Source organism: Nyctibius grandis, chromosome 10 (assembly GCF_013368605.1).
Source record: "Nyctibius grandis isolate bNycGra1 chromosome 10, bNycGra1.pri, whole genome shotgun sequence".
NCBI lineage: Eukaryota > Metazoa > Chordata > Aves > Nyctibiiformes > Nyctibiidae > Nyctibius > Nyctibius grandis.
The window spans coordinates 25,032,676-25,050,655 of NC_090667.1; the positions used below are offsets into that span (position 1 = coordinate 25,032,676).

Consider the following 17,980-nt stretch of genomic DNA (forward strand, 5'->3'; position numbering starts at 1 on the left):
AAATCTATTGATTCTTAGAAAATAAAACCTCCGCTGCGGGGCGGGGGGGCGGGAGCAAGGCGGGCACGTACCGGCGGCCCCGGGCGAGCTTCCGGGGCGGGCGGGCGCGGCCGGAAGTTGGGCCAGAGCGTCGCCGGCGGGCGGGTGGGCGCTCTGCGTGCGCGGGCGGGAACTCTATGGTGGGGGAGCGGCGGGGCCGCCGTGCGGGGCCGGGCGAGGTGTGGGGTGAGCTGTGGGGCGAGGGCTGGGGCTGGGGCTGTGCGGCATGGGGCGAGGTGTGGGGCTGGGTAGGGGACTGGCTGGGTAAGGGGGTGGCCGGGAGCACCGTGCGTGGGGCTGGGTGTGGGTCTCGGTTAGGGGCCCAGGCAGGGGCTGTGGGGCAGGGCTGTGGGGTGACTGTGGGGGGCGCGGGGAGGAGCGGGGCCCCGCAGCAGCCCTGGGGGCAGAGGTGGGTTTTGGGGTGTCGTGGCGGAGGCAGGGCTGGGGAGCTGGGCCGGGGGCACCTGACCCCACCGCCTCCGCGGGGCAGGGGCAGGCAGCCGGCCCCCCGTGGCCCCCATGAAGCTGCGGGACGCCCCGTCGGCCTGCCCGTCCCTGTGGCGGTCCCTGCCCTGCCCGCCGGCCGAGCTGCGCCTGGACCTGGTGCTGTCGTCGGGACAGACCTTCAGGTGAGCCCGCCCGGGGGTCCCGGATCCCTGCGGCCGAGCCCGGCGGGGTCAGGGCCGGCCTCGACGCCCCGGTGTGCGGCAGGTGGTGGGAGAGCAGCCCCGGGGCCTGGACGGGGGTGCTGGGGGGGCGCGTCTGGACGCTGAGGCAGGAGCGGGGCCGGCTCTGGTACACGGTGTACGGCGAGGAGGAGGACGGGTGTCCCGCTGGGGCGGCAACGCCAGACGGTGCCGAGACGGACCAGATCCTGCGCGACTACTTCCAGCTGGATGTGGGGCTGGGGGCCCTGTACCGCGCCTGGGGGGCGGCCGACCCCCTCTTCCGCAAGGTGGCCGACGACTTCCCAGGTGAGGTGGCCACAGGGGAGGGTCGCGGTGCCCACCCGGCATCCCCTCACCGCATCCCATCGGCAGGGGTGCGGGTGCTGCGGCAGGACCCCGTCGAGTGCCTCCTCTCCTTCATCTGCACCTCCAACAACCACATCTCCCGCATCACCGCCATGATCGACCGCCTCTGCCGAGCCTTCGGCCGCCGCCTCTGCTGCCTCGACGCCCGGCCCGTCCACGCCTTCCCCTCCCTCTCGGCGCTCGCAGGTCCACCATTGCCCCACCACTGCCATCGCCACCCCGCCATGGCCTCGCCAGTGCCCACGCATGTCCCTCCGCTGTCCCCCCGCAGGCGCTGACGCCGAGGCCCGGCTGCGGGCGCTGGGATTCGGGTACCGGGCCAAGTTTGTCAGCGGCAGCGCACGGGCTGTCGCCGAGGGGATCGGTGCCGAGGGGCTGTGCCGGCTGCGCGCCGCGCCCTACGCAGAGGCCAGGAGAGTGCTGTGTGCCCTGCCCGGTGTGGGCGCCAAGGTGGGTGCCGGGATGGGGTGGGGACAAGGAGCGGGGAGTGGTGGCAGGGGCTGACGGTGCCGCCTGGCCGCAGGTTGCCGACTGTGTCTGCCTGATGGCGCTGGACAAGGCAGAGGCGGTGCCGGTGGACACCCACGTCTGGCGCATCGCACAGCAGCGGTACGGCGCAGCGGTGGGCGGCAGGAGCCTGACCCCCCGGGCCCACCAGGAGATCGGTGAGGGTAGGGCTGGGCCCAGACAGGGGAACCCCCGGGGACAGTGACCCCCGGTGCTGGCGCTCACCCTCTCTCCGCAGGCGACTTCTTCCGGGGGCTCTGGGGCCCCCGCGCTGGCTGGGCGCAGGCGGTGAGTACCCCCCTCCCAGGCACCCCAGGGCTTGGTCCTTGCCCCCCACCCCGGCCATGCCCACCCCATCATCTCTCCCCACGCCAGGTTCTCTTCTGCGCCGACCTCCGCAAGGGCCAGGAGCCAGCCGGCAGCCGGGATCAGGCTGGAGGAGTGCGAGGACGGGACAGCCATGGGGATGGGCCACCCTAGGGACACCCCAGGAGAAACAGAGACCCCGGGTCAGCAGCTGGGGGGGGATCACGGCACCTGCTCCCAGCCTGGGAGGCACAGGGCTGCGGGCAGCTGCCTGTCCCCTGCCCGCTGGGTGCCTGGAGGGAGCTAGTGCCTGGGGCAGCGAGGCTGGGAGGGGGCCAGGGCTGTGTCCGGCCCCCCCCAGGGCAGAGCCGAGCCAAGTGGTGTTGGCCTCTCACCTTTATTACAAGCAATAAAATAGAAACATCCATTTGGAAAATTTTCCTTGAACATGCTGGGGGGGGTGGGCAGTGTCAGGGCAGGCGTGGGGGGGATGGAGGGGGGTGTGGGAGGGGGCCCAGGATGCAGCCCCAAGCTGGGGGGGCCCTGGGGGCTGCCCCTGCCCCGCTGCAGAGCTCTGCCACGAGCCTGCGGTGGGGGGCAGCCCCACACGCCTGGGGCAAGCAGGGCAGGGTTCCCCCACACTGTCCCCACCCTGCTCTGGCACTGCAGGGCCCCCCCCACCCCACGCTGTGCCCAGGCAAGGGCCGGACCCCCCCCAGCCCCCCCCGGATGCAGCCAGGGGGGGCCGTGCTCAGTCGGGTGGGAGGTGCTGAGCTCTGCTCATGGACGGGTGCCCACAGTCTGACCCTGCGAGGAGGAGCAGGGTAAGAGCCTGGCAGCAGCCCTGGGACATATGGGATGGGACGGGGGGTCAGGACTCACCATTGCTGGTGCCCTCCCCCAGCTGCTCGCCGGGGCTGGTTGGAGTCGTCTGCCCAGGGCCCTCCTGGCTGGTGCCCAGCTGCAGCTTCCTCATGTGTCTCACCACTGCTGTGGCGTTGAAGGCTTGCTGCTGGCCCCACAGAGTCCGTCACCTGGCATGAAGTGCCTGGGGGGGGCCCCCTACACCCCCTGCAATCCCCTGCATCCCCCCCGGCACCCCACACTCACCTTCCACTTGCTCTTCGCAAAGTTCTTCTTGATCTGCTCGCTCACCGACTGGTAGATGTTTTTATTCAGGGCTGTGTCCCCGGCGATCCTGGGGCGGGAGTGGGGTCAGCGCGGGTCCCCTCTGCCCCACAGCTGCCGTGGGGTGAGCCAGAGTGGGGGCAGACAGCAGCAGGGCCCCCTTACCAGGGATGCTGCAGGGCTTGCTCGCAGGTGAAGCGCTTGCGGGGGTCCTTCTCCATCAGGTGCTGGATGAAGTCCTTGGCTGGGACGGGGCACAGAGCAGCCGTGAGCACCGGTGCCTGCTGCCAGCCCCCCCCGGGTACCGTGACACCGCGCCGCCGTCCCGGCCCCCACCGCCCTGGTGGTCCCCGGCTCACCCGAGTCTGAGATGTCGTCCCAGTAGGGCGAGTCGAACTCATACTCGGCCCGCAGGATCTGCTCGAAGAGCTTGGCGTCGTTCTCGTCGTAGAAAGGGGGGTAACCGCAGAGCCTGGGGGGGCAGCGGGGAGGGGGAGGCTGGCCCCGGGTGGCCCTGAGGGGTCTGGACCCACGCGGAGGGGAGGGGGGCGGGAGGGGGGGTACGTACAGGATGTATGCGATGACCCCGATGGACCAGCAATCCACTGCCTTGCTGTAGGGCTTCTGCGCCAGCACCTCGGGGGCTGGGGGGGATGGCAGGGGTAAGGGGGGACCCCAACCCCGGGGCTGGGACCCCATCCCCGCAGCCGGGGTGGTGGCAGGCGCTCACCCACGTAGCCGGGGGTGCCGCAGGCCGTGGACATGACGGTGCCGCAGCCCTCGATCTTCGACAGCCCGAAGTCACTGATCATGATCTTGGAGTCCTCGTCCAGGCTGTAATAGAGCAGGTTCTCGGGCTGCGGGGAGCGGGGCGTCAGGGAGGGGTGACGCCAGGGTCCCCACCACCACGATGGGGGACAGTGCATGTCCCCCCCCGCCACCGCTCACCTTCAGGTCGCGGTGGACGATGCCCATGTCGTGCAGGTACTTGACAGCGTCGAGGACCTGCCGGATCAGGGCGCTGGCGTCTCGCTCGGTGTAGAAGCCCTTCTCCACGATACGGTCGAAGAGCTCCCCGCCGGAGACCCTGCGGGGCCGGGCAGCACCGGTCAGCATGGACCCCCCCAGGACCCCCTCGGACCTCCTGGACCCCCTAGGGCCCCTCCGACGTCACTCACAGCTGCATGATGAGGTAGAGGTGGGTGCTGCTCTCGTAGAAGTCATCCAAGGCCACGATGTTGGGGTGCTTGATCCTGTGGGACGGAGGCGTGGGGGGGGTGAGGGGGCTCCTGGCGGCCCCCCCACCTCGGCCCCCACCGGACAGGGAGCAGCCGGGCTCGGCCCCGTGGGTCATCACGCGCCGCCGGCTATTTTGGGCGCTGCCGATAACACCCGGCGATGGGTGCCGGCAGCGGGGAGCTGTGTGGGAGCTGGGGTGGTGCAGAGCGGGACCCCCACCCCGGCGCTGGGACAGCCCCTACTTGTGGAGGACAGCGATCTCGTTCTCGATGCTGGTCTCCTTCCCCTCCAGCGCCTTCTTGGTGATGCACTTGATGGCCACCAGCTTCTGCGTCGCCTTCTCCTCCGCCAGGACCACCTCGGAGAAGGCCCCCCTGGGTGGGAGGGGGGCGAGGGGTGAGTGGGGCAACGGGTGCCGCCGGCCAGGGCCGCCGCCTGCCGCGATTGCCATGGCGACGGGCAGAAAGTACAGCTATTTATAGGAGAAAAGCGAGCGGGAGCCGCCCGCGGGGATGGCCGGACATGGGGCCCTGGGTCCCCCGGCCCTCCCGCCACAGTTGCATCAAACCCTTATCGGGGGGACATCAGCCATGGCACCGCCGGCAGCCGGGGCTGAGCTGTGCCGGGGCTGAGCCCCCCAGTGGGTTTGGGCAGCCCCGGTACCCCGCAGCACCCAGGGTGAGCAGGAGGCCGGGGTGGCCGGCAGGGGCCGGGGCAGAGCCCAGGTGGGGCAGGTGGAGAGCAGCGTGCCCGCGCCCGCCGGCCCTAAGCCTTGCCGTAATTAACCCGCTAATCCAGCCTGAGCGCCTTATGGCGTCGGGGCACCACCGGGCACCCCTCTGCCAGCCAGGAGAGCACCACGGAGCACCCTTGGCGCGGCAACCAGCACAGCCAGGAGGGTTGCCGGCACGGGGAAACGGGCCAGTGGAAGGTGGCAAGCAGGGCAGGTGGCATGGCAAACCCTTGCCCTCGTGTGCCAGCCCGGCGCTGGCCCCCGCCTTGGGCCAATATTTGAGCTGGCGCGGTTCCACGCAGCGGATTTGGCAAAGCCGGAGGGCCGGATCCGGCACCCGCGAGTGGGTTGTCACCGGTGGGTGGGTGTGTGTCCCCCACCTCATCCCTCTCACTCACGTGCCCAAGACCTCTCGGAAATCATAGATGCGCCGAATGTCCTCGGTTCTCTTCTTCCAGCTGGGCCCATCCTTCCCTAGCGGCATCGTGCCCTGCGGGGCCACCCGCTCCCACCTGTGACACGCGTGGGGAGGGGACAGGGAGTCAGCCGTGGGGAGGGGGGGCCGCCATGTCCCGTGGGGGGGGGGGGAGGACATTAGGATGCCAAGGGGGACGTGGTGATGGGGACAAACCTTTGCTCCAACCCCCCCCCCCAACCACCCCCCGCGTCCCATGGAGGGGACACGCGTTGGGACCCCCTCCCGGTGCCCGCCCGCCCCGCGCCCGCCCGGGGGGCGGGCGGGCACCGGGAGGGGGCAAGGGACACGTGTGGGCACCGTCTCCACGCGCGGGCACGCGGCCCCCCGCCCCGCCCTTACCGACAACGTTACGGTGCCCCCGGGCCCCCCGCACCGGAGCAGCGGCGACTCCTCCCGGGCGCGGCGCCGCCGGCCAGAGCTGACGTCACGGGGAGGGGCGGGGCCACGGCCCAGCGCCGCCCGGAGGGGCCGGGCGGCGGGGTCGGGGGGGCACACGCGTGGGGACGCGGGGCGGGGGGCGACGCGAAGCGCGTCCGTGGTGGGGATGCGAAGGGGGCTGGTCCCTTGGGTAGACACGAGTGGGGCACCCCTACAGTGCAGGGCAGCCCCGGTACGTCCCAACCCCCCCCACCCACGGCGTCCCCGAAGCCACCACACCACCACCTGCACCAGGGTCCGTTTATTGCCCGCGCACGGCACGCAAACCACGGGTACACGGAGAGCCCGGCTGTTCCCACACCCCCTTCCCCTCCCAGCCCATGGAGGGGGGAGAGGGGACTGTGGGAGCCACCACAGGAGCCACCACATCCACCCTGCTCCGCGGTGGCCCGGCTGATGTCACCCTCCCAGAATAACCGGGTGAGGGAGACGGGAGCAGAAGCCATCAACCACGGTGGGGGGCCGTTCCCGGGAGGGACCCCCTGCACCTCCACAGGGTCCCCAGCCTGGGTGGGTGACAGTCCCATGCAGAGAGGGGACAGCAGCAAGGACCTGTGGCCAAGCAGGCCCAGGGCATGTGGAGGGCTGCACCCCCTCCGTAGGGCAAGCGCTGGCATGCTGGCACCCTGTGGTGACAGCGGCACAGCCACCACCCCTGGCTGCTGAGGTCCATGGTGGAGGGGGCGGTCCTCAGCCCCCCGCTACCCGTCCAGCAGCTTGAGGATGCTCTCCCGCTCCTTCAGGGTCTTCCAGGCCTGGTCCTTCTCCTTCTTGGTGGGCGTGCGCTTCTTCTGCCGGGCGGCCATGATCTTGCGGAAGGCGTCCATCACCTCGTTGTCGGCCATGCGGACGCGCTGCCGCAGCTCCTGCCGGTGCAGCTCCTCCTTGGCCAGCCTGTGGGGGGGACACGGGGGTGTCAGTCCCCACTGAGCAGCCCCCCATCCGCACCCGTCCCTGCCCACGCTCACCGCAGCAGCTCGTGCTTCTTGGCGCGGTTGTGGGCGCTGAGGGCCTTCAGCTCGGCCTGCCTCTTGCGCAGCTCGGCCAGCACCTCGTCCTCCGAGTCCTCGGCCGGCCGGTCCTCCGACTCCAGCAGGCCCTGGGCCACCAGCTCCTCCTTGATCCGCCCCTCCAGAGACTTGGTGTGAGGGACACTGCCAGGGCGCAGAGCGGTTGCTGCCCACCACACCCCTTTGCTCCCCACCGAGTCACCAGGGCAGGGAAGCCGCTGGCATGTTCGGCGTCCCCGTGGGCAGCGCCGGGGCCACCTCAGCAGCTCACCTGAAGGGCTTGTTCTGGCTGCGGGGAGACGTGCCAGCACCATCAGCTCCCGAGTCCTTGCCGGCGATCTCAGGGATGGGGGAGTCCTCAACGGGGGAGATGATGTTCTCCTAACGACAGGAGCACGAGACAAGGGTCACTGTGCCTGGCCACGGCGACGCTGCCCCATGGAGCCCGTCCACCACACAGCCCCACGGAGCCCCCTCACCTCCACGAGGGCCTGCAGGAGACGCTGCGTCAGGGGCCCAAAGGGACACCCGTCCTCCGGCTGCTCATGCTGGGCCTCTGACTTCTTCAGCAGGGCATCGACGTCTGGGAGGAAGCGGGAGGGGGAAAAAACCCCAAACACACAGAGGTGAGTGGCGGGGCAGGGCAGGCTCTACCCCGGGGGCATGGGGCGAGGGGCCAGGGCTCGGCTCTGCTGGGCACAGGTGCTCGCAGCCCCTCCGAGCAGGGGTGGGTGGGGGACAGGGGCACCTTTGGTGTCCAGCTCAGTCAGCGGCCCCAGGACACCTTTCTTCTTGTCAGCAGCAGCTGCCGCCCGGGCTCCATCCTTCTGCTCCTCCAGCAGGTCCTCCTGGGCCCAGCGCTGGGAGTAATGCTTCCCCAGGGGCGGGATCTGCAAGAGCAGGGCTCAGCACAGCTCCCAGAGCCCCCCACCTCGCCTCCCGCCTGGCACCACAGCATCATCCCAGCGGGAACGCTCGTTGAGAGGGCCGGGAGGGATCGGGGAGAGAGGGTAGGGGATGGGCTCAGGAGTGTTTCACCTTGTAATGCTCAGCCTCATCCTCTGGCGGCTTGAGCAGCTCCTCCAGGACTCTGACCTCCTCGTTGGTGAGATCAGCACAGTATGGCTCCACCGATGCCCAGAACCTGCGAGGAGCGATGAGCTGTGAGGGAGAGCTGCTGTGGCAGCTGACACCCACCCCCCTCTTCCCCAGGGCACCTCTTCCCTCAGGTGCTGCAAGGAAGGAGACGGATGCTCCCAATGCCCCACGACACCCACGCACCTGTTGGGAGCATCGTTTTTGGGAATGCGGGGCACGTCAATGGGATCATCCTGGAACTCGTATTCCTGGATCTTGGGCTGCAGGTTCTTGGATTTGGGCCGGCCGGGGCCAGGCCCGGTCCCATGGCCCCCTTTGCCTTCCAGCTTCTGCTTCTTGGGCTTCCCGTGTTTGACAGAGGTGCCCACATCGTGGTCCTTGCTCAGCTTCAGGAACCGCCGGTCACCCTTCTTGTCCTGCCAGTCCGTCAGGATCTGGAAGAGAGCGATGCCTCGTTGGGTCCCGCACCCGGCGCTGGGCAGGGACGGAGTGAAGGCAGAAAGGAGTGGGATGGGGAAGGACCCTATGGCTGCGGCACCTGGGTCTCGGCCTCCAGGACGCGGAGGCGGCGGCTGGCGGAGGAGAGCAGCGTCTCCAGCTCCAGCTGCAGCGTGTCGAGCTCCTCGATGCCGATGCCATCGTCCTCCGAGCGGGCCAGAACGGCCGTGTACCGCGGGCACACCTTCACGTGGTCCACAGACTTGAAGTCGTGGAACTGCAGCGGGCAGTCCTTCAGCTCGCTCATGGCGGCGGGGACCGGGCACCCCGGGGGGGACCAGGGGGGCTCTGGGGGAACCGAGGGGGGCACGGGGGAACCGGGGGGCTGTGGGGGAACCGGGGACAGGGGAAGCTGAGAGGAAAGGGAGCAGAGCGGGGGGTTACGGGGAGCCGGGGGGCACCGGGGCGCTGAGGGGAACCGGAGAGGGGATCACCGGGGCGCTGAGGGGAACCGGAGGGGGGATCACCGGGGCGCTGAGGGGAACAAGCCAGTGGGCGGCACCGGGGCGCTGAGGGACACCGGGGAGCTCTGCACCGGGGCGCTGCGGAGGCCGCGGGAGGCGCGGAGGGCGCGGGCGGGGCAGTGGGTGCCGCGGGCGGGCGGCGCCGCGGGGCGGGGGCGGCGGGAGCGCCGCGGGGCCGGGCCGGGCCTAGGCCGCTCGCCCCTTCCGGCCCCCGTAGGCGGTGGCCGCCCCGCCCTGCGCTCTCCCATTGGCCCAGCCGAGCCCAGTGCCCGCCGCTCATTGGTCCGGCCCGCTCTCCATCTCCCTTCCCTAATATGGAAGCGATGACAGGATCGTACCAAGCACAGTGAGTCGCGGGGGGGCCGTGCGGGATCCCGCCGCCGCCGTGGGCCACCGTCGCCACCGCTGCTCCCCAGAACTGTCGCATCCTCGCTCTGTACCGCAGCGAGGTCACTCCACCGCCGCTCGGGCCTTGGACGCGGGGCGGGAGCCTCCCGTCGCCCCCCTCTGGCCGCAATAGGAGGTCCCGCGCATCCCGGAAGAGGGGACGGGCCACTTCCGCCTGCCGGGACCGGACCGCAGCCGCCACCATGGTAGGGCGGGGGGCGCCGGGCCGGGGGGGGGGCGGCAGCCGCCGCCGGGGATGAGGGGGCCGGGGCGAGCGGGGCCGGGGGGGCAGGAGCTGTGGGTTGGCGGTGGGAGGCGGCGGAGCCCGTGCCGGGGTCTGACGCCGCCGTGTCCCCGCAGACCGCCACGCTGCGCCCGTACCTGAACGCGGTGCGCGCCACGCTGCAGGCCGCGCTGTGCCTGGAGAACTTCTCCTCGCAGGTGGTGGAGCGGCACAACAAGCCCGAGGTGGAAGTCAGGTACGGGGGCGGGAGGGGAGGGGGAGGGCACCGGTTGAGCCGGGCTGCCTGCCCTGGGGGCCGCTGGCCGGTCCCTGCCGCTGTGCTGCCGGTCGCTGCCGGTTCGCCGGGCAATGGAGGTCCCCTGCAGTACTGCTGCCGCTGCTCGGCACTGGCCGGAGGGGCTGTGCTGCCGGGCGGCCCTCCGCACCCGCCGCCCCGTGGTCACAGGGCTGGTGGCGGCAGAGAGCCGAGGAGCCGCGGGGAGGAGGGGGATCCAGCTGGGAGCCCAAGGAGGGTCCATCCACCTCGGGGACAGACACCTCCGGGGGGCAGAAGGCGTCCTGTAACAGCGTGAAGCAAAACCTCCACGTCTCTGTGATCCCTGCGGCTCTGCATCCCCATTTCTGACCAGTAAATGCTTCCTTCTGAGTCAGTCCTGCCCGCCCTCTGCCCGCAGGAGCAGCAAAGAGCTGCTGTTGCAGCCAGTGATCATCAGCAGAAATGAGAAGGAGAAGGTCCTCATCGAGGGCTCCATTAACTCTGTGCGTGTCAGCATCGCAGTGAAGCAGGTGAGGTGGGGGGCACGGGCAGCAGGCTGGCAGCTCGCATCTGGCGTGGGGGAAGCCTCACTTCCCTCTTCTCTCCCCAGGCCGATGAGATTGAGAAGATCTTGTGCCACAAATTCATGCGCTTCATGATGATGAGGGCTGAGAACTTCTTCATTCTGCGCAGGAAGCCCGTGGAGGTGAGGTGACAGGGAGGGGGCAGAGCAGCTCCCAGCTCTGCTCTTTGTACCAGGGGAACACCAGTGTGAAACTGGGATGCAAGGTCACGTGCTGGGTGGACTGGGCGCTCATCCCCAGGGCACTTCTCTCTTCCTCAGGGCTACGACATCAGTTTCTTGATCACAAACTTCCACACGGAGCAGATGTACAAGCACAAGCTGGTGGACTTTGTCATCCACTTCATGGAGGAGATCGACAAGGAGATCAGCGAGATGAAGCTCTCCGTCAACGCCAGGGCCCGCATCGTGGCAGAGGAGTTCCTCAAGAATGTGAGGCTCTGAACCGGGAGGAGACGGGTCCCTTATTTTGGGAGCGGGGTGGGGGCTCCAGCCTGGTGTGTCCCTCATTCCCAGAAGCCCCCAGTCCCATCTGTGGGGACAGCTGGGGTGCTCTGCCCAGGGAAGAGTGGAGGGGAGGATGCCCGGGGAGCTCACACCCTCTTTGCTCATGAAGTGCCAGCTTTGAGACCCCCCAGAGCGCACTCAGGGACGGGCAGCAGCCGGGGGGGACGTGGCCCTTTCGGTGGCTGCTGCGATGGGACGCGCGGTCCCCGGGCGAGGCAGCGGGAGAAGCTGAGCACAGAGCTCCATGAGCTGGGGACTGACGGCCGCGTGTCTTCTCTCGCCCCTCAGTTTTAGGCCGTGGTGCAGGACCCTGTGGCTCCCCGACGCTTGTGCCCGCCGGGCACCCTGCCTGCTCCTGCTCCTGCTCCACTCCCCCGTGGACGGCCGGGCTGTGCCGGGAGCAGCCCCAAGTGGCCCTGCTCGCTGCCGCTGTCTCGTCTCGTTTTTTAAACAGTCTTGTTTGCTGTAACCGCTGCCTCTGCCTCCTCCCTCCATCTCTCCTGCCCACCGCACCGGGGGGCCTGGTGGGAGGGGGCGGGGCCTGGTGGGAGGGGGCAGGGCCTGGTGGGGCACCATAGCAACGGCAAACCCTGAGGGTGCGGGCAGGGTGTGCGAAGAGGGGGGGGTATGGGAGGGTTTGAGGGGGGGCTGGGGGTGGTCTCTGGGTGTGGGGTATGAAAGGGTTTGTGAGGGAGTGCAGGGGGCCAGGAGGGGGCTGTAGGCAGGGGGGTGTGGGCAGAGGGGGGGCCTGCAAATGTGGCACTGGGGGTCTGGTGTTTGTCCCTCCCACTTCAGGGTGGTGGAGCCAGTGTGGCGGCTGGGCCCCGGGCTCTGCCATCACAATGGTGCTGGCGTTGGGGGACTGCATCCTGTGCCGGACCCCCCCACCTCTGTCCCCAGCAGGGCAAGGGGACAGGGGACCCGCTTGGTGCCTGGGGGAGGCAGAGCCTCCCCCAGTTCCCCTCGCTCTCAGGCCGCCGTGGGACAGTGCCACAGGGAGAGCAGCACCGTGGGCACACAGATCCCCAGCCAGGGGCAGCGTGTGGCTGGGGGGGCCGCAGCCGGAGCAGGAGGGGAGCAGGTCGTCTCTAGGAGGACACAGGGCACCGGCATGAGGCTCGACCAGTCGGTGCACCCTGTGTCAGGGACCCCTGGCTTGGTCAGGCAGAGGCAGGCAGGTAGGCGCCTTCCCCCCCTCCCTGCCTGCCACGTGAGGTGGGGACGTGGGGTCAGCTGGGGCTGTCCTGACAGGGCAGGCAGCACCTGCCACCGCCGGCCACCACAGCCGCCACCGCCGCAGCGGCCACCGCCCCTTGCTCGACCGTGAGCAGCTCAGAAGGGCCAGGCTGCACGTGGAGAGGGCCATCAAGGTGAGGGGCCTGTCTTCACACCCCCCAACATGCCGCACACGTGCATTCATGGCTCGGGGTGGGAGCTGAGCCGGAGGGACCAGGGCTGGGGCAGGCTGAGCCCTTGCGTCCCTCCCCAGGAGAAGAAGATCTTTGTGGTGCAGGGCCCCTACCCCGTCATGCGCAGCCTGCTGCGGGCACGGGGCTGGGTGGAGAAGAAGCTCCCCAGGGCAGGCAGACAACCAGTGCAGCGTCATGACAGCCTGGAGATGCAGCTGTGGGAGGAAGAGGAGGAGGAAGAGGGAGGGGAGGGTGCTGAGCAGGGGGAGGCAGTGCTGGACACCCAGCCAGGGTCGGCATGCTGCGGGGCACAGCCTTCCCTGGGGACCCCAGAGCACCCACGCTCCCCGTGGCCACCTGAGGAGGAGGAGGAGGAAGAGAAGGAGGAAGAACAAAGGGATGAGGACCCCGATGGCATCCATAACTTCATGGTTAGCCGAGAGAGCCATGGCTGAGCTCTGCCGCAGCCCCCAGCCCCCTTCCCCGGAACCCCCAGGTGCAGGGCACAGCCTGGGGCAGGGGACGAGGGTGGGATGAGGAGTCCAAGCCTCACCCCGGCCCCCCGTTCCCCCCTGCAGTCCCACCTGGTGCAGGACCAGGTGCCGTACTTCATCTGGACCAACCACCTTGGTGCCATCGACTGCCAGATGCTGCGGCAAGACCAGGTGGTGAACCACTACGCCCAGGCGGGCGCCTTCGCCACCAAGGTGGGAGCCTGGAGCCCCCGGGGGGGGGGACACAACACAGGTGGAGGGGGTCAGTTGGGGACTGCCACCCTTCTCTAAACAGGAGGGGCTGTGCCTCAACCTGCGAAACCTGCCCTGGGTCCACCAAGCTGACCCCGACACCTTCTTCCCCCGGTGCTACCGGCTGGGGGCTGTGGACGAGCGGCAAGCCTTCATCGGTGAGCTCGGGGCCCGTGCGACCCCATGGGGGGCCATCGCCCTCCTGCTCCGCCGTGCTCCCAGTCCGCCCGTGTCCTGCGTGGGGCCGGGCAGGGACGATGCCTCTTTTGCAGAGGATTTCCGCCTGACAGCAGCTCGCAGCCTGCTCAAGGTGGCCCTGGAGAGGGCAGGGGACACACCAGCGGGGACGGAGCAGCCCCTGAAATCCGGCAAGGGGCCAGGTGAGTGTGGGGAGCTGGGCTGGGGGTTGGGGAGGAGTTTGGGGTCAGGGACATGTCTGGCGGCTGAGCCTCTGCTCGGCGCTGTGGCTTGGGACCCCCCACTCCCTCCTGCCAGCCCACCTTATGGGTGCTCTGTCCCCCCAGCCCACCCCCGTGCACCCAAAGCCACTCGTCCCACAGGGAACCATGTCCCTCACCCCATGCCATCCACAGTGGGGCCAGGGCCCCTCCTGCCCCCCCAGCTGGTGGAGCAGGCCCTGCAGGTCTGTGGGCAGCACCTGGGCAGCCTGGGGCACGAGGACATCGACGGGGACCCCCCATTCCCCCGCATGACAGGCACCGACTGGGACCGCTTCCTACGGGACTACTACCGCGTGGTGCAGTGAGTGCAGAGCAGGAGGGGGGGACACACGCCTCGGCAGAGCTGGCGCTGAGCCCCCCACGTCTCCCCCCACAGTGAGGGTGCTGGGCTGGCGCTGAGCGGGGCGCAGCAGGAGCGGTGCCGGGCCCTGCTGCGGGGCCTGGCGGGGCGCCTGCCCCAGCTCGCCGTGGAGGGCGACCGCAACGTCTGGATCCTCAAGCCCGGCGCCAAATCCCGCGGCAGGGGTAAGGCTAGGGGGAAGCGGGGGGACACGGGCTCCCCGCCAAGGAGGGGGTCCCACCCTCGCTGCGTCCCCCAGGCATCGTCTGCACGACGCAGCTGGAGGAGGTGCTGCAGCTGGCACAGCGCTGCATGGCACCCTCGGTGCGGCCGGGTGAGTGGGTGGTGCAGAAGTACGTGGAGCGGCTGCTGCTCGTCTTCGGTACCAAATTCGACATCCGGCAATGGATCCTGGTGACCAACTGGAACCCGCTGACCGTCTGGTTTTACCGCGACAGCTACCTGCGCTTCTGCTCCCAGCCTTTCTCCCTGCGCCACCTGGACCCGTGAGTGTCCCCCGCCCCGGCACCCCACATCCTGCACCCTGGCACCCCGCTGACCCGGCCCTGCTCTCCCCACCCCAGCGCCCGGCACCTCTGCAATGTCTCCATCCAGAAGCGGTACCCGCTGGCACAGGGCTGGCACCCCCGGCTGCCCCTCGACCGGATCTGGTCCTGCCGGCAGCTCCAGGCGTACCTGGCGCAGGTGGGGCGGGCAGAAGCCTGGCACCAGGTGATGGTGCCCGGCATGAAGGCGGCGGTGCTGGGCGCCCTGCGCAGCGCCCAGGACCTGGTGGTGTCCCGCAAGAGCAGCTTCGAGCTCTACGGGGCTGACTTTGTCTTCGGGGAGGATTGCCAACCCTGGCTGCTGGAGATCAACGTCAGCCCCACCATGGCCCCCTCCTCAGCAGTGACCAGCCGGCTCTGCGCCAGCGTCCAGCGGGATGTGCTGCGGGTGGTCATCGACCGTAGGGACGACCCCACCTGCCCCACCGGCGCCTTCGAGCTCATCTACAAGGAGGTGGGCTGGGGGCTGTGGGGCTGGCACCCCCTGGGCACCCCGAGCCCCCACTCCCCTCCATGTCCTCCCGCAGGCCGTCGTGCCCACGCCGCTGTACACGGGGCTGAAGCTGATGGTGGAAGGCCGCTCCCTGCGGAAGCGCCGGCCGGCACAGCATCATTCCCACCGCCAGCTCCCCCCCCCTCCGCCCAGCACCCCCCAGCCCCCTGCGCCCCCTGGCCCGTGGGGCAGAGCCACCAAGGTCCCCCAGCTGGGAGCACCGCGGGGGAGGCTGGCTCCTCTGGGGCGACGGAGCTGTCGCGGCCCCGCCGCCTCTACCCCCCGGGCACCACCGCACCCCCCGGGCACCACCGCACCCCCCGGGGTGCTGGGCCGGGGGCTGCTGCAGCTCGGCCGCCTGCATGGGCAGCCCCAGGCAGCTCTGCCCCAGCTCCGTGTCCATCCCCCGGCCAGGATCTCCACCCTGCCACCCCGGGGAGCACCGGCTGGCAGCCCCTGGGGACCCATGGGCCGGTCCCCCTCCTTCCCTCCTGTTGAGGCGCTGCGCCTACCTGCGCTGGCACCCAGCGCCCGGACCCTACGGCCCTGCCCGGGGCAGCCCGGCCCCGCTGCGGGGAGCAGGCATGCGGTGGCTCCCAGGGGGACACAGAAGAGCTGTGACACTGAAGGACACCCAGGGAGGGCCAGCACCCTGCCTGTCCCAGCCGGAGCAACGCGGTGGCATCCAGCTCCCCCCCACCCCAGCTGGACCCCATTTCCGGGTGGGGGCACCCAGCCCACCCCGCTCAGGGGCTGTAAAACACGTCTGTGACAGGGAGCCTGGTGTGTCCCTCTGTGTGCGGGAGGGTGCGGGCACGGCCGGGGCTGAACCGGGACAGGGCTGCAGGCAGGAACAGGGGCCACCGTGGCACCTCCTCAGCCGGGGACGGGGGACGGGGGCGGGGGGCGGGGCAGGAAAAGACGACTCCACTCCTGCCTGTTGCGGTCGGGTGTGCCAGAGCCATGGTGATGACACCGCTGCGCCCCAGCACTGGGAACCAGGTCCGGCACAGGGGCAGCGGCAGGGCTGTTGTCACCGGCTCTACTGAACTGGGCGGGGCTAGTGCCCCCCACAATGCCGTGGGGACAGGGGGAGGACGTATCCCCTGTGTGCCAAGAAATGGAACAGGCACGGAGCCACCCTGGTGGCAGGCGGGGATTTAATGGGGAGTCAGAGGGGAGAGGGTTGAGGCGGGGGTCCCTCCACGGGTGCTAGGGCTCCTGGTGCCCGGGCAGCCCCAGGCGCTGCAGGGTGCGCAGGAAGGGGGGTGGCGGGGGGGCCGTGAGCGGGCCCTGGGGCAGCGCCAGCTGCTGCAGGTGAAGGTGGAGCGGGAGGCGGCGGAGCTGCTGCGGGGAGAGCCCCAGCCGGGACAGCAGCTCCTCGTGCAGCTCCTGCAATGACGGGGGGCAGCTCAGCAGGGTCACAGGGGCCGTGCTGAGCCCCCCCACCCCAGCACCCACCCTGCCCACGTACCTGTGTGCGGGCCGGGGCGGCCTCGGGGGGCAGGAGGAAGGGCACCCCCAGCACCCTGCCCACGCGGGGGGAGTGCTGGTGGTCGCCCAGGGCCGGGCACAGCAGCAGCGTCAGGTGCACCGGGAGCTGCTCTGGGAAGGCTGGGGAGGCACGGCAGGGGGGTGGTGGGACCACACCGGCAGTGGGGGGCACAGGGGGGGTGTGGAGGGTCACTCACCTGTCCTGGGCTGGAGCTGGAGCAGGGCGCAACCCCCTGCGGCGCCCAGCACCCGGTACCGCGTCAGGGTGCTCTTCACCTCCTTCCTGGCCAGGCTGCGGCGCCCGGGGGCCGACACCGGCACCACCTGTGGTGGCACAGCCCTCAGCACTCCCCGGGACACCCTCCCCGCACCCCCAGGCCCCCGGCACCCCCTTACCACGGCGGTGTCACCCTGACGCTGCCAGCGCAGCCCGGTGCGGATCTCACCCTCCGCCTCCGCTGGGACCCCTACAGTGACGGCGCTGCGGGGAAAGGGGGTGAGGAGGCGGTGGGTGCCCCCATGCTGGCACCGTGGGGTGCCAGGGACTCACCGGTACGTGGTGGGGTACTGGCCGCTCCGGCGGGCATCAGCAAAGAACCGCTGGAGCTGCTCGGTGGCGCGGTGACAGCTGGAGAGGAGGACGAGGCCGGAGCACTCCCTGGGGGGTGCAGCAGCTCTGAGCCCTGCGGGGGGCTGCCACCCCCTGACCTCCCCCAGCACCCCGACACCCCCCAGCCGTACCTGGCGGGAGCCTTCACCACGTGGAGCTCTGCGGGGAGGCCCAGGCGCCGTCTCAGCGCCGGCAGCAGCGCCGCCAGGCTCAGCTCCCCGGGGTGCCCTGGGGAGGGGGGGGGTCAGCACCCACTGGGCCCCCCCCAGCCAGACACACCCCCCCCCGCCCCGTGACGGACCCCCCGCGCCCCGCCCCGCACTCACCCAGGACGGGCAGGCCGGGGGGCTTGCTCAGCGCCAGCAGGGCTCCTGCCGAGGGGACAGGTCAGGATGTGGCCCCTCCCCACTCTGCCCCCCCCCACGCCCCTACCCACCGCCCCGGTACCTTCCCGGTGCACCACGGAGGCCTCCAGCAGCCCCAGTGTCTCCTCGGGACCCAGCGGCCGCCCCCACCTGCGGGGATGGAGTGGGCGGGGGACACGAGTGGGACACTCCCGTGGCGGTGGGACCGCCCACTCCCACCCACCCACCCTGCATGTCCCCGCAGTCCCACGCGTGCCCCCAGATCTGATCCCACACTCCCACTGTCCCGCATCCCACGCGTGTCCCTGCGCCCCCAGCCCCTCGGTGCTCCCGCATGCGCACGCCGACGCGTGTCCCCACTCCCTACGCACCCCATAACCTCTCCGCACCCACCCCCATGTACCCCCACACTTCCCCGCGCCCACGGGTGGGCACCCCACGTGCACACGCGTGCGCGCTCCCGCGCCCCCACGAACACGCACCCCCGCGCGTGGCCCCGCGCCCCCACGCGCGCCAGCCCGCGCGCAGCTGCGCCCCCGCCCGCCAT

General features: G+C 70.5%; 6 protein-coding genes across 9 annotated transcripts; 3 read left to right on the forward strand and 3 right to left on the reverse strand.

The window, feature by feature from the left end:
- Nucleotides 1–114: 114 nt before the first annotated feature.
- OGG1 (8-oxoguanine DNA glycosylase) lies at nt 115–2,313 on the forward strand. 4 transcript variants are annotated; one of them, XM_068409236.1, is made up of 8 exons: nt 115–144; nt 530–668; nt 751–1,013; nt 1,080–1,259; nt 1,345–1,523; nt 1,597–1,744; nt 1,819–1,868; nt 1,956–2,313. In XM_068409236.1, exons 2-8 carry the CDS (start codon nt 559–561, stop codon nt 2,058–2,060), a joined length of 1,035 nt encoding a protein of 344 aa, XP_068265337.1. In that variant the 5' UTR covers nt 115–144; nt 530–558; the 3' UTR covers nt 2,061–2,313. The 4 variants fall into 4 exon arrangements, with proteins under 4 accessions (XP_068265337.1, XP_068265334.1, XP_068265335.1 ...); XM_068409233.1 differs by lacking the exon at nt 115–144 and adding an exon at nt 145–225; XM_068409234.1 differs by lacking the exon at nt 115–144 and adding an exon at nt 145–225 and having other exon boundaries at nt 1,597–1,738.
- On the reverse strand, nt 2,265–5,889 carry CAMK1 (calcium/calmodulin dependent protein kinase I). Its single transcript, XM_068409237.1, has 12 exons — nt 5,804–5,889; nt 5,385–5,498; nt 4,496–4,627; nt 4,193–4,267; nt 3,963–4,101; nt 3,745–3,871; nt 3,583–3,658; nt 3,374–3,486; nt 3,180–3,258; nt 2,997–3,084; nt 2,769–2,895; nt 2,265–2,693 (listed from the first exon to the last, which is right to left on the reverse strand). Exons 2-12 carry the CDS (start codon nt 5,468–5,470, stop codon nt 2,638–2,640), a joined length of 1,098 nt encoding a protein of 365 aa, XP_068265338.1. The 5' UTR covers nt 5,471–5,498; nt 5,804–5,889; the 3' UTR covers nt 2,265–2,637.
- Nucleotides 5,890–6,128: 239 nt separating this feature from the next.
- Nucleotides 6,129–9,111, reverse strand: TADA3 (transcriptional adaptor 3). The gene is made up of 8 exons (XM_068409232.1): nt 8,549–9,111; nt 8,194–8,444; nt 7,951–8,056; nt 7,661–7,802; nt 7,392–7,495; nt 7,184–7,293; nt 6,871–7,056; nt 6,129–6,796 (listed from the first exon to the last, which is right to left on the reverse strand). Exons 1-8 carry the CDS (start codon nt 8,753–8,755, stop codon nt 6,604–6,606), a joined length of 1,299 nt encoding a protein of 432 aa, XP_068265333.1. The 5' UTR covers nt 8,756–9,111; the 3' UTR covers nt 6,129–6,603.
- A 206-nt stretch (nt 9,112–9,317) lies between these two features.
- Nucleotides 9,318–11,418, forward strand: ARPC4 (actin related protein 2/3 complex subunit 4). The gene is made up of 6 exons (XM_068409238.1): nt 9,318–9,565; nt 9,720–9,838; nt 10,278–10,389; nt 10,470–10,565; nt 10,704–10,874; nt 11,238–11,418. Exons 1-6 carry the CDS (start codon nt 9,563–9,565, stop codon nt 11,241–11,243), a joined length of 507 nt encoding a protein of 168 aa, XP_068265339.1. The 5' UTR covers nt 9,318–9,562; the 3' UTR covers nt 11,244–11,418.
- A 247-nt stretch (nt 11,419–11,665) lies between these two features.
- Nucleotides 11,666–15,736, forward strand: TTLL3 (tubulin tyrosine ligase like 3). The gene is made up of 11 exons (XM_068408340.1): nt 11,666–12,127; nt 12,201–12,319; nt 12,439–12,789; nt 12,937–13,065; nt 13,148–13,262; nt 13,377–13,484; nt 13,629–13,866; nt 13,942–14,090; nt 14,165–14,411; nt 14,490–14,925; nt 14,999–15,736. Exons 1-11 carry the CDS (start codon nt 11,704–11,706, stop codon nt 15,734–15,736), a joined length of 3,054 nt encoding a protein of 1,017 aa, XP_068264441.1. The 5' UTR covers nt 11,666–11,703.
- Nucleotides 15,737–16,107: 371 nt separating this feature from the next.
- On the reverse strand, nt 16,108–17,980 carry RPUSD3 (RNA pseudouridine synthase D3). Its single transcript, XM_068408341.1, has 9 exons — nt 17,916–17,980; nt 17,516–17,583; nt 17,395–17,439; nt 17,200–17,296; nt 17,009–17,116; nt 16,855–16,939; nt 16,656–16,782; nt 16,439–16,578; nt 16,108–16,356 (listed from the first exon to the last, which is right to left on the reverse strand). The coding sequence occupies exons 1-9, from the start codon at nt 17,978–17,980 to the stop codon at nt 16,177–16,179; spliced, it is 915 nt and encodes a 304-aa protein (XP_068264442.1). The 3' UTR covers nt 16,108–16,176.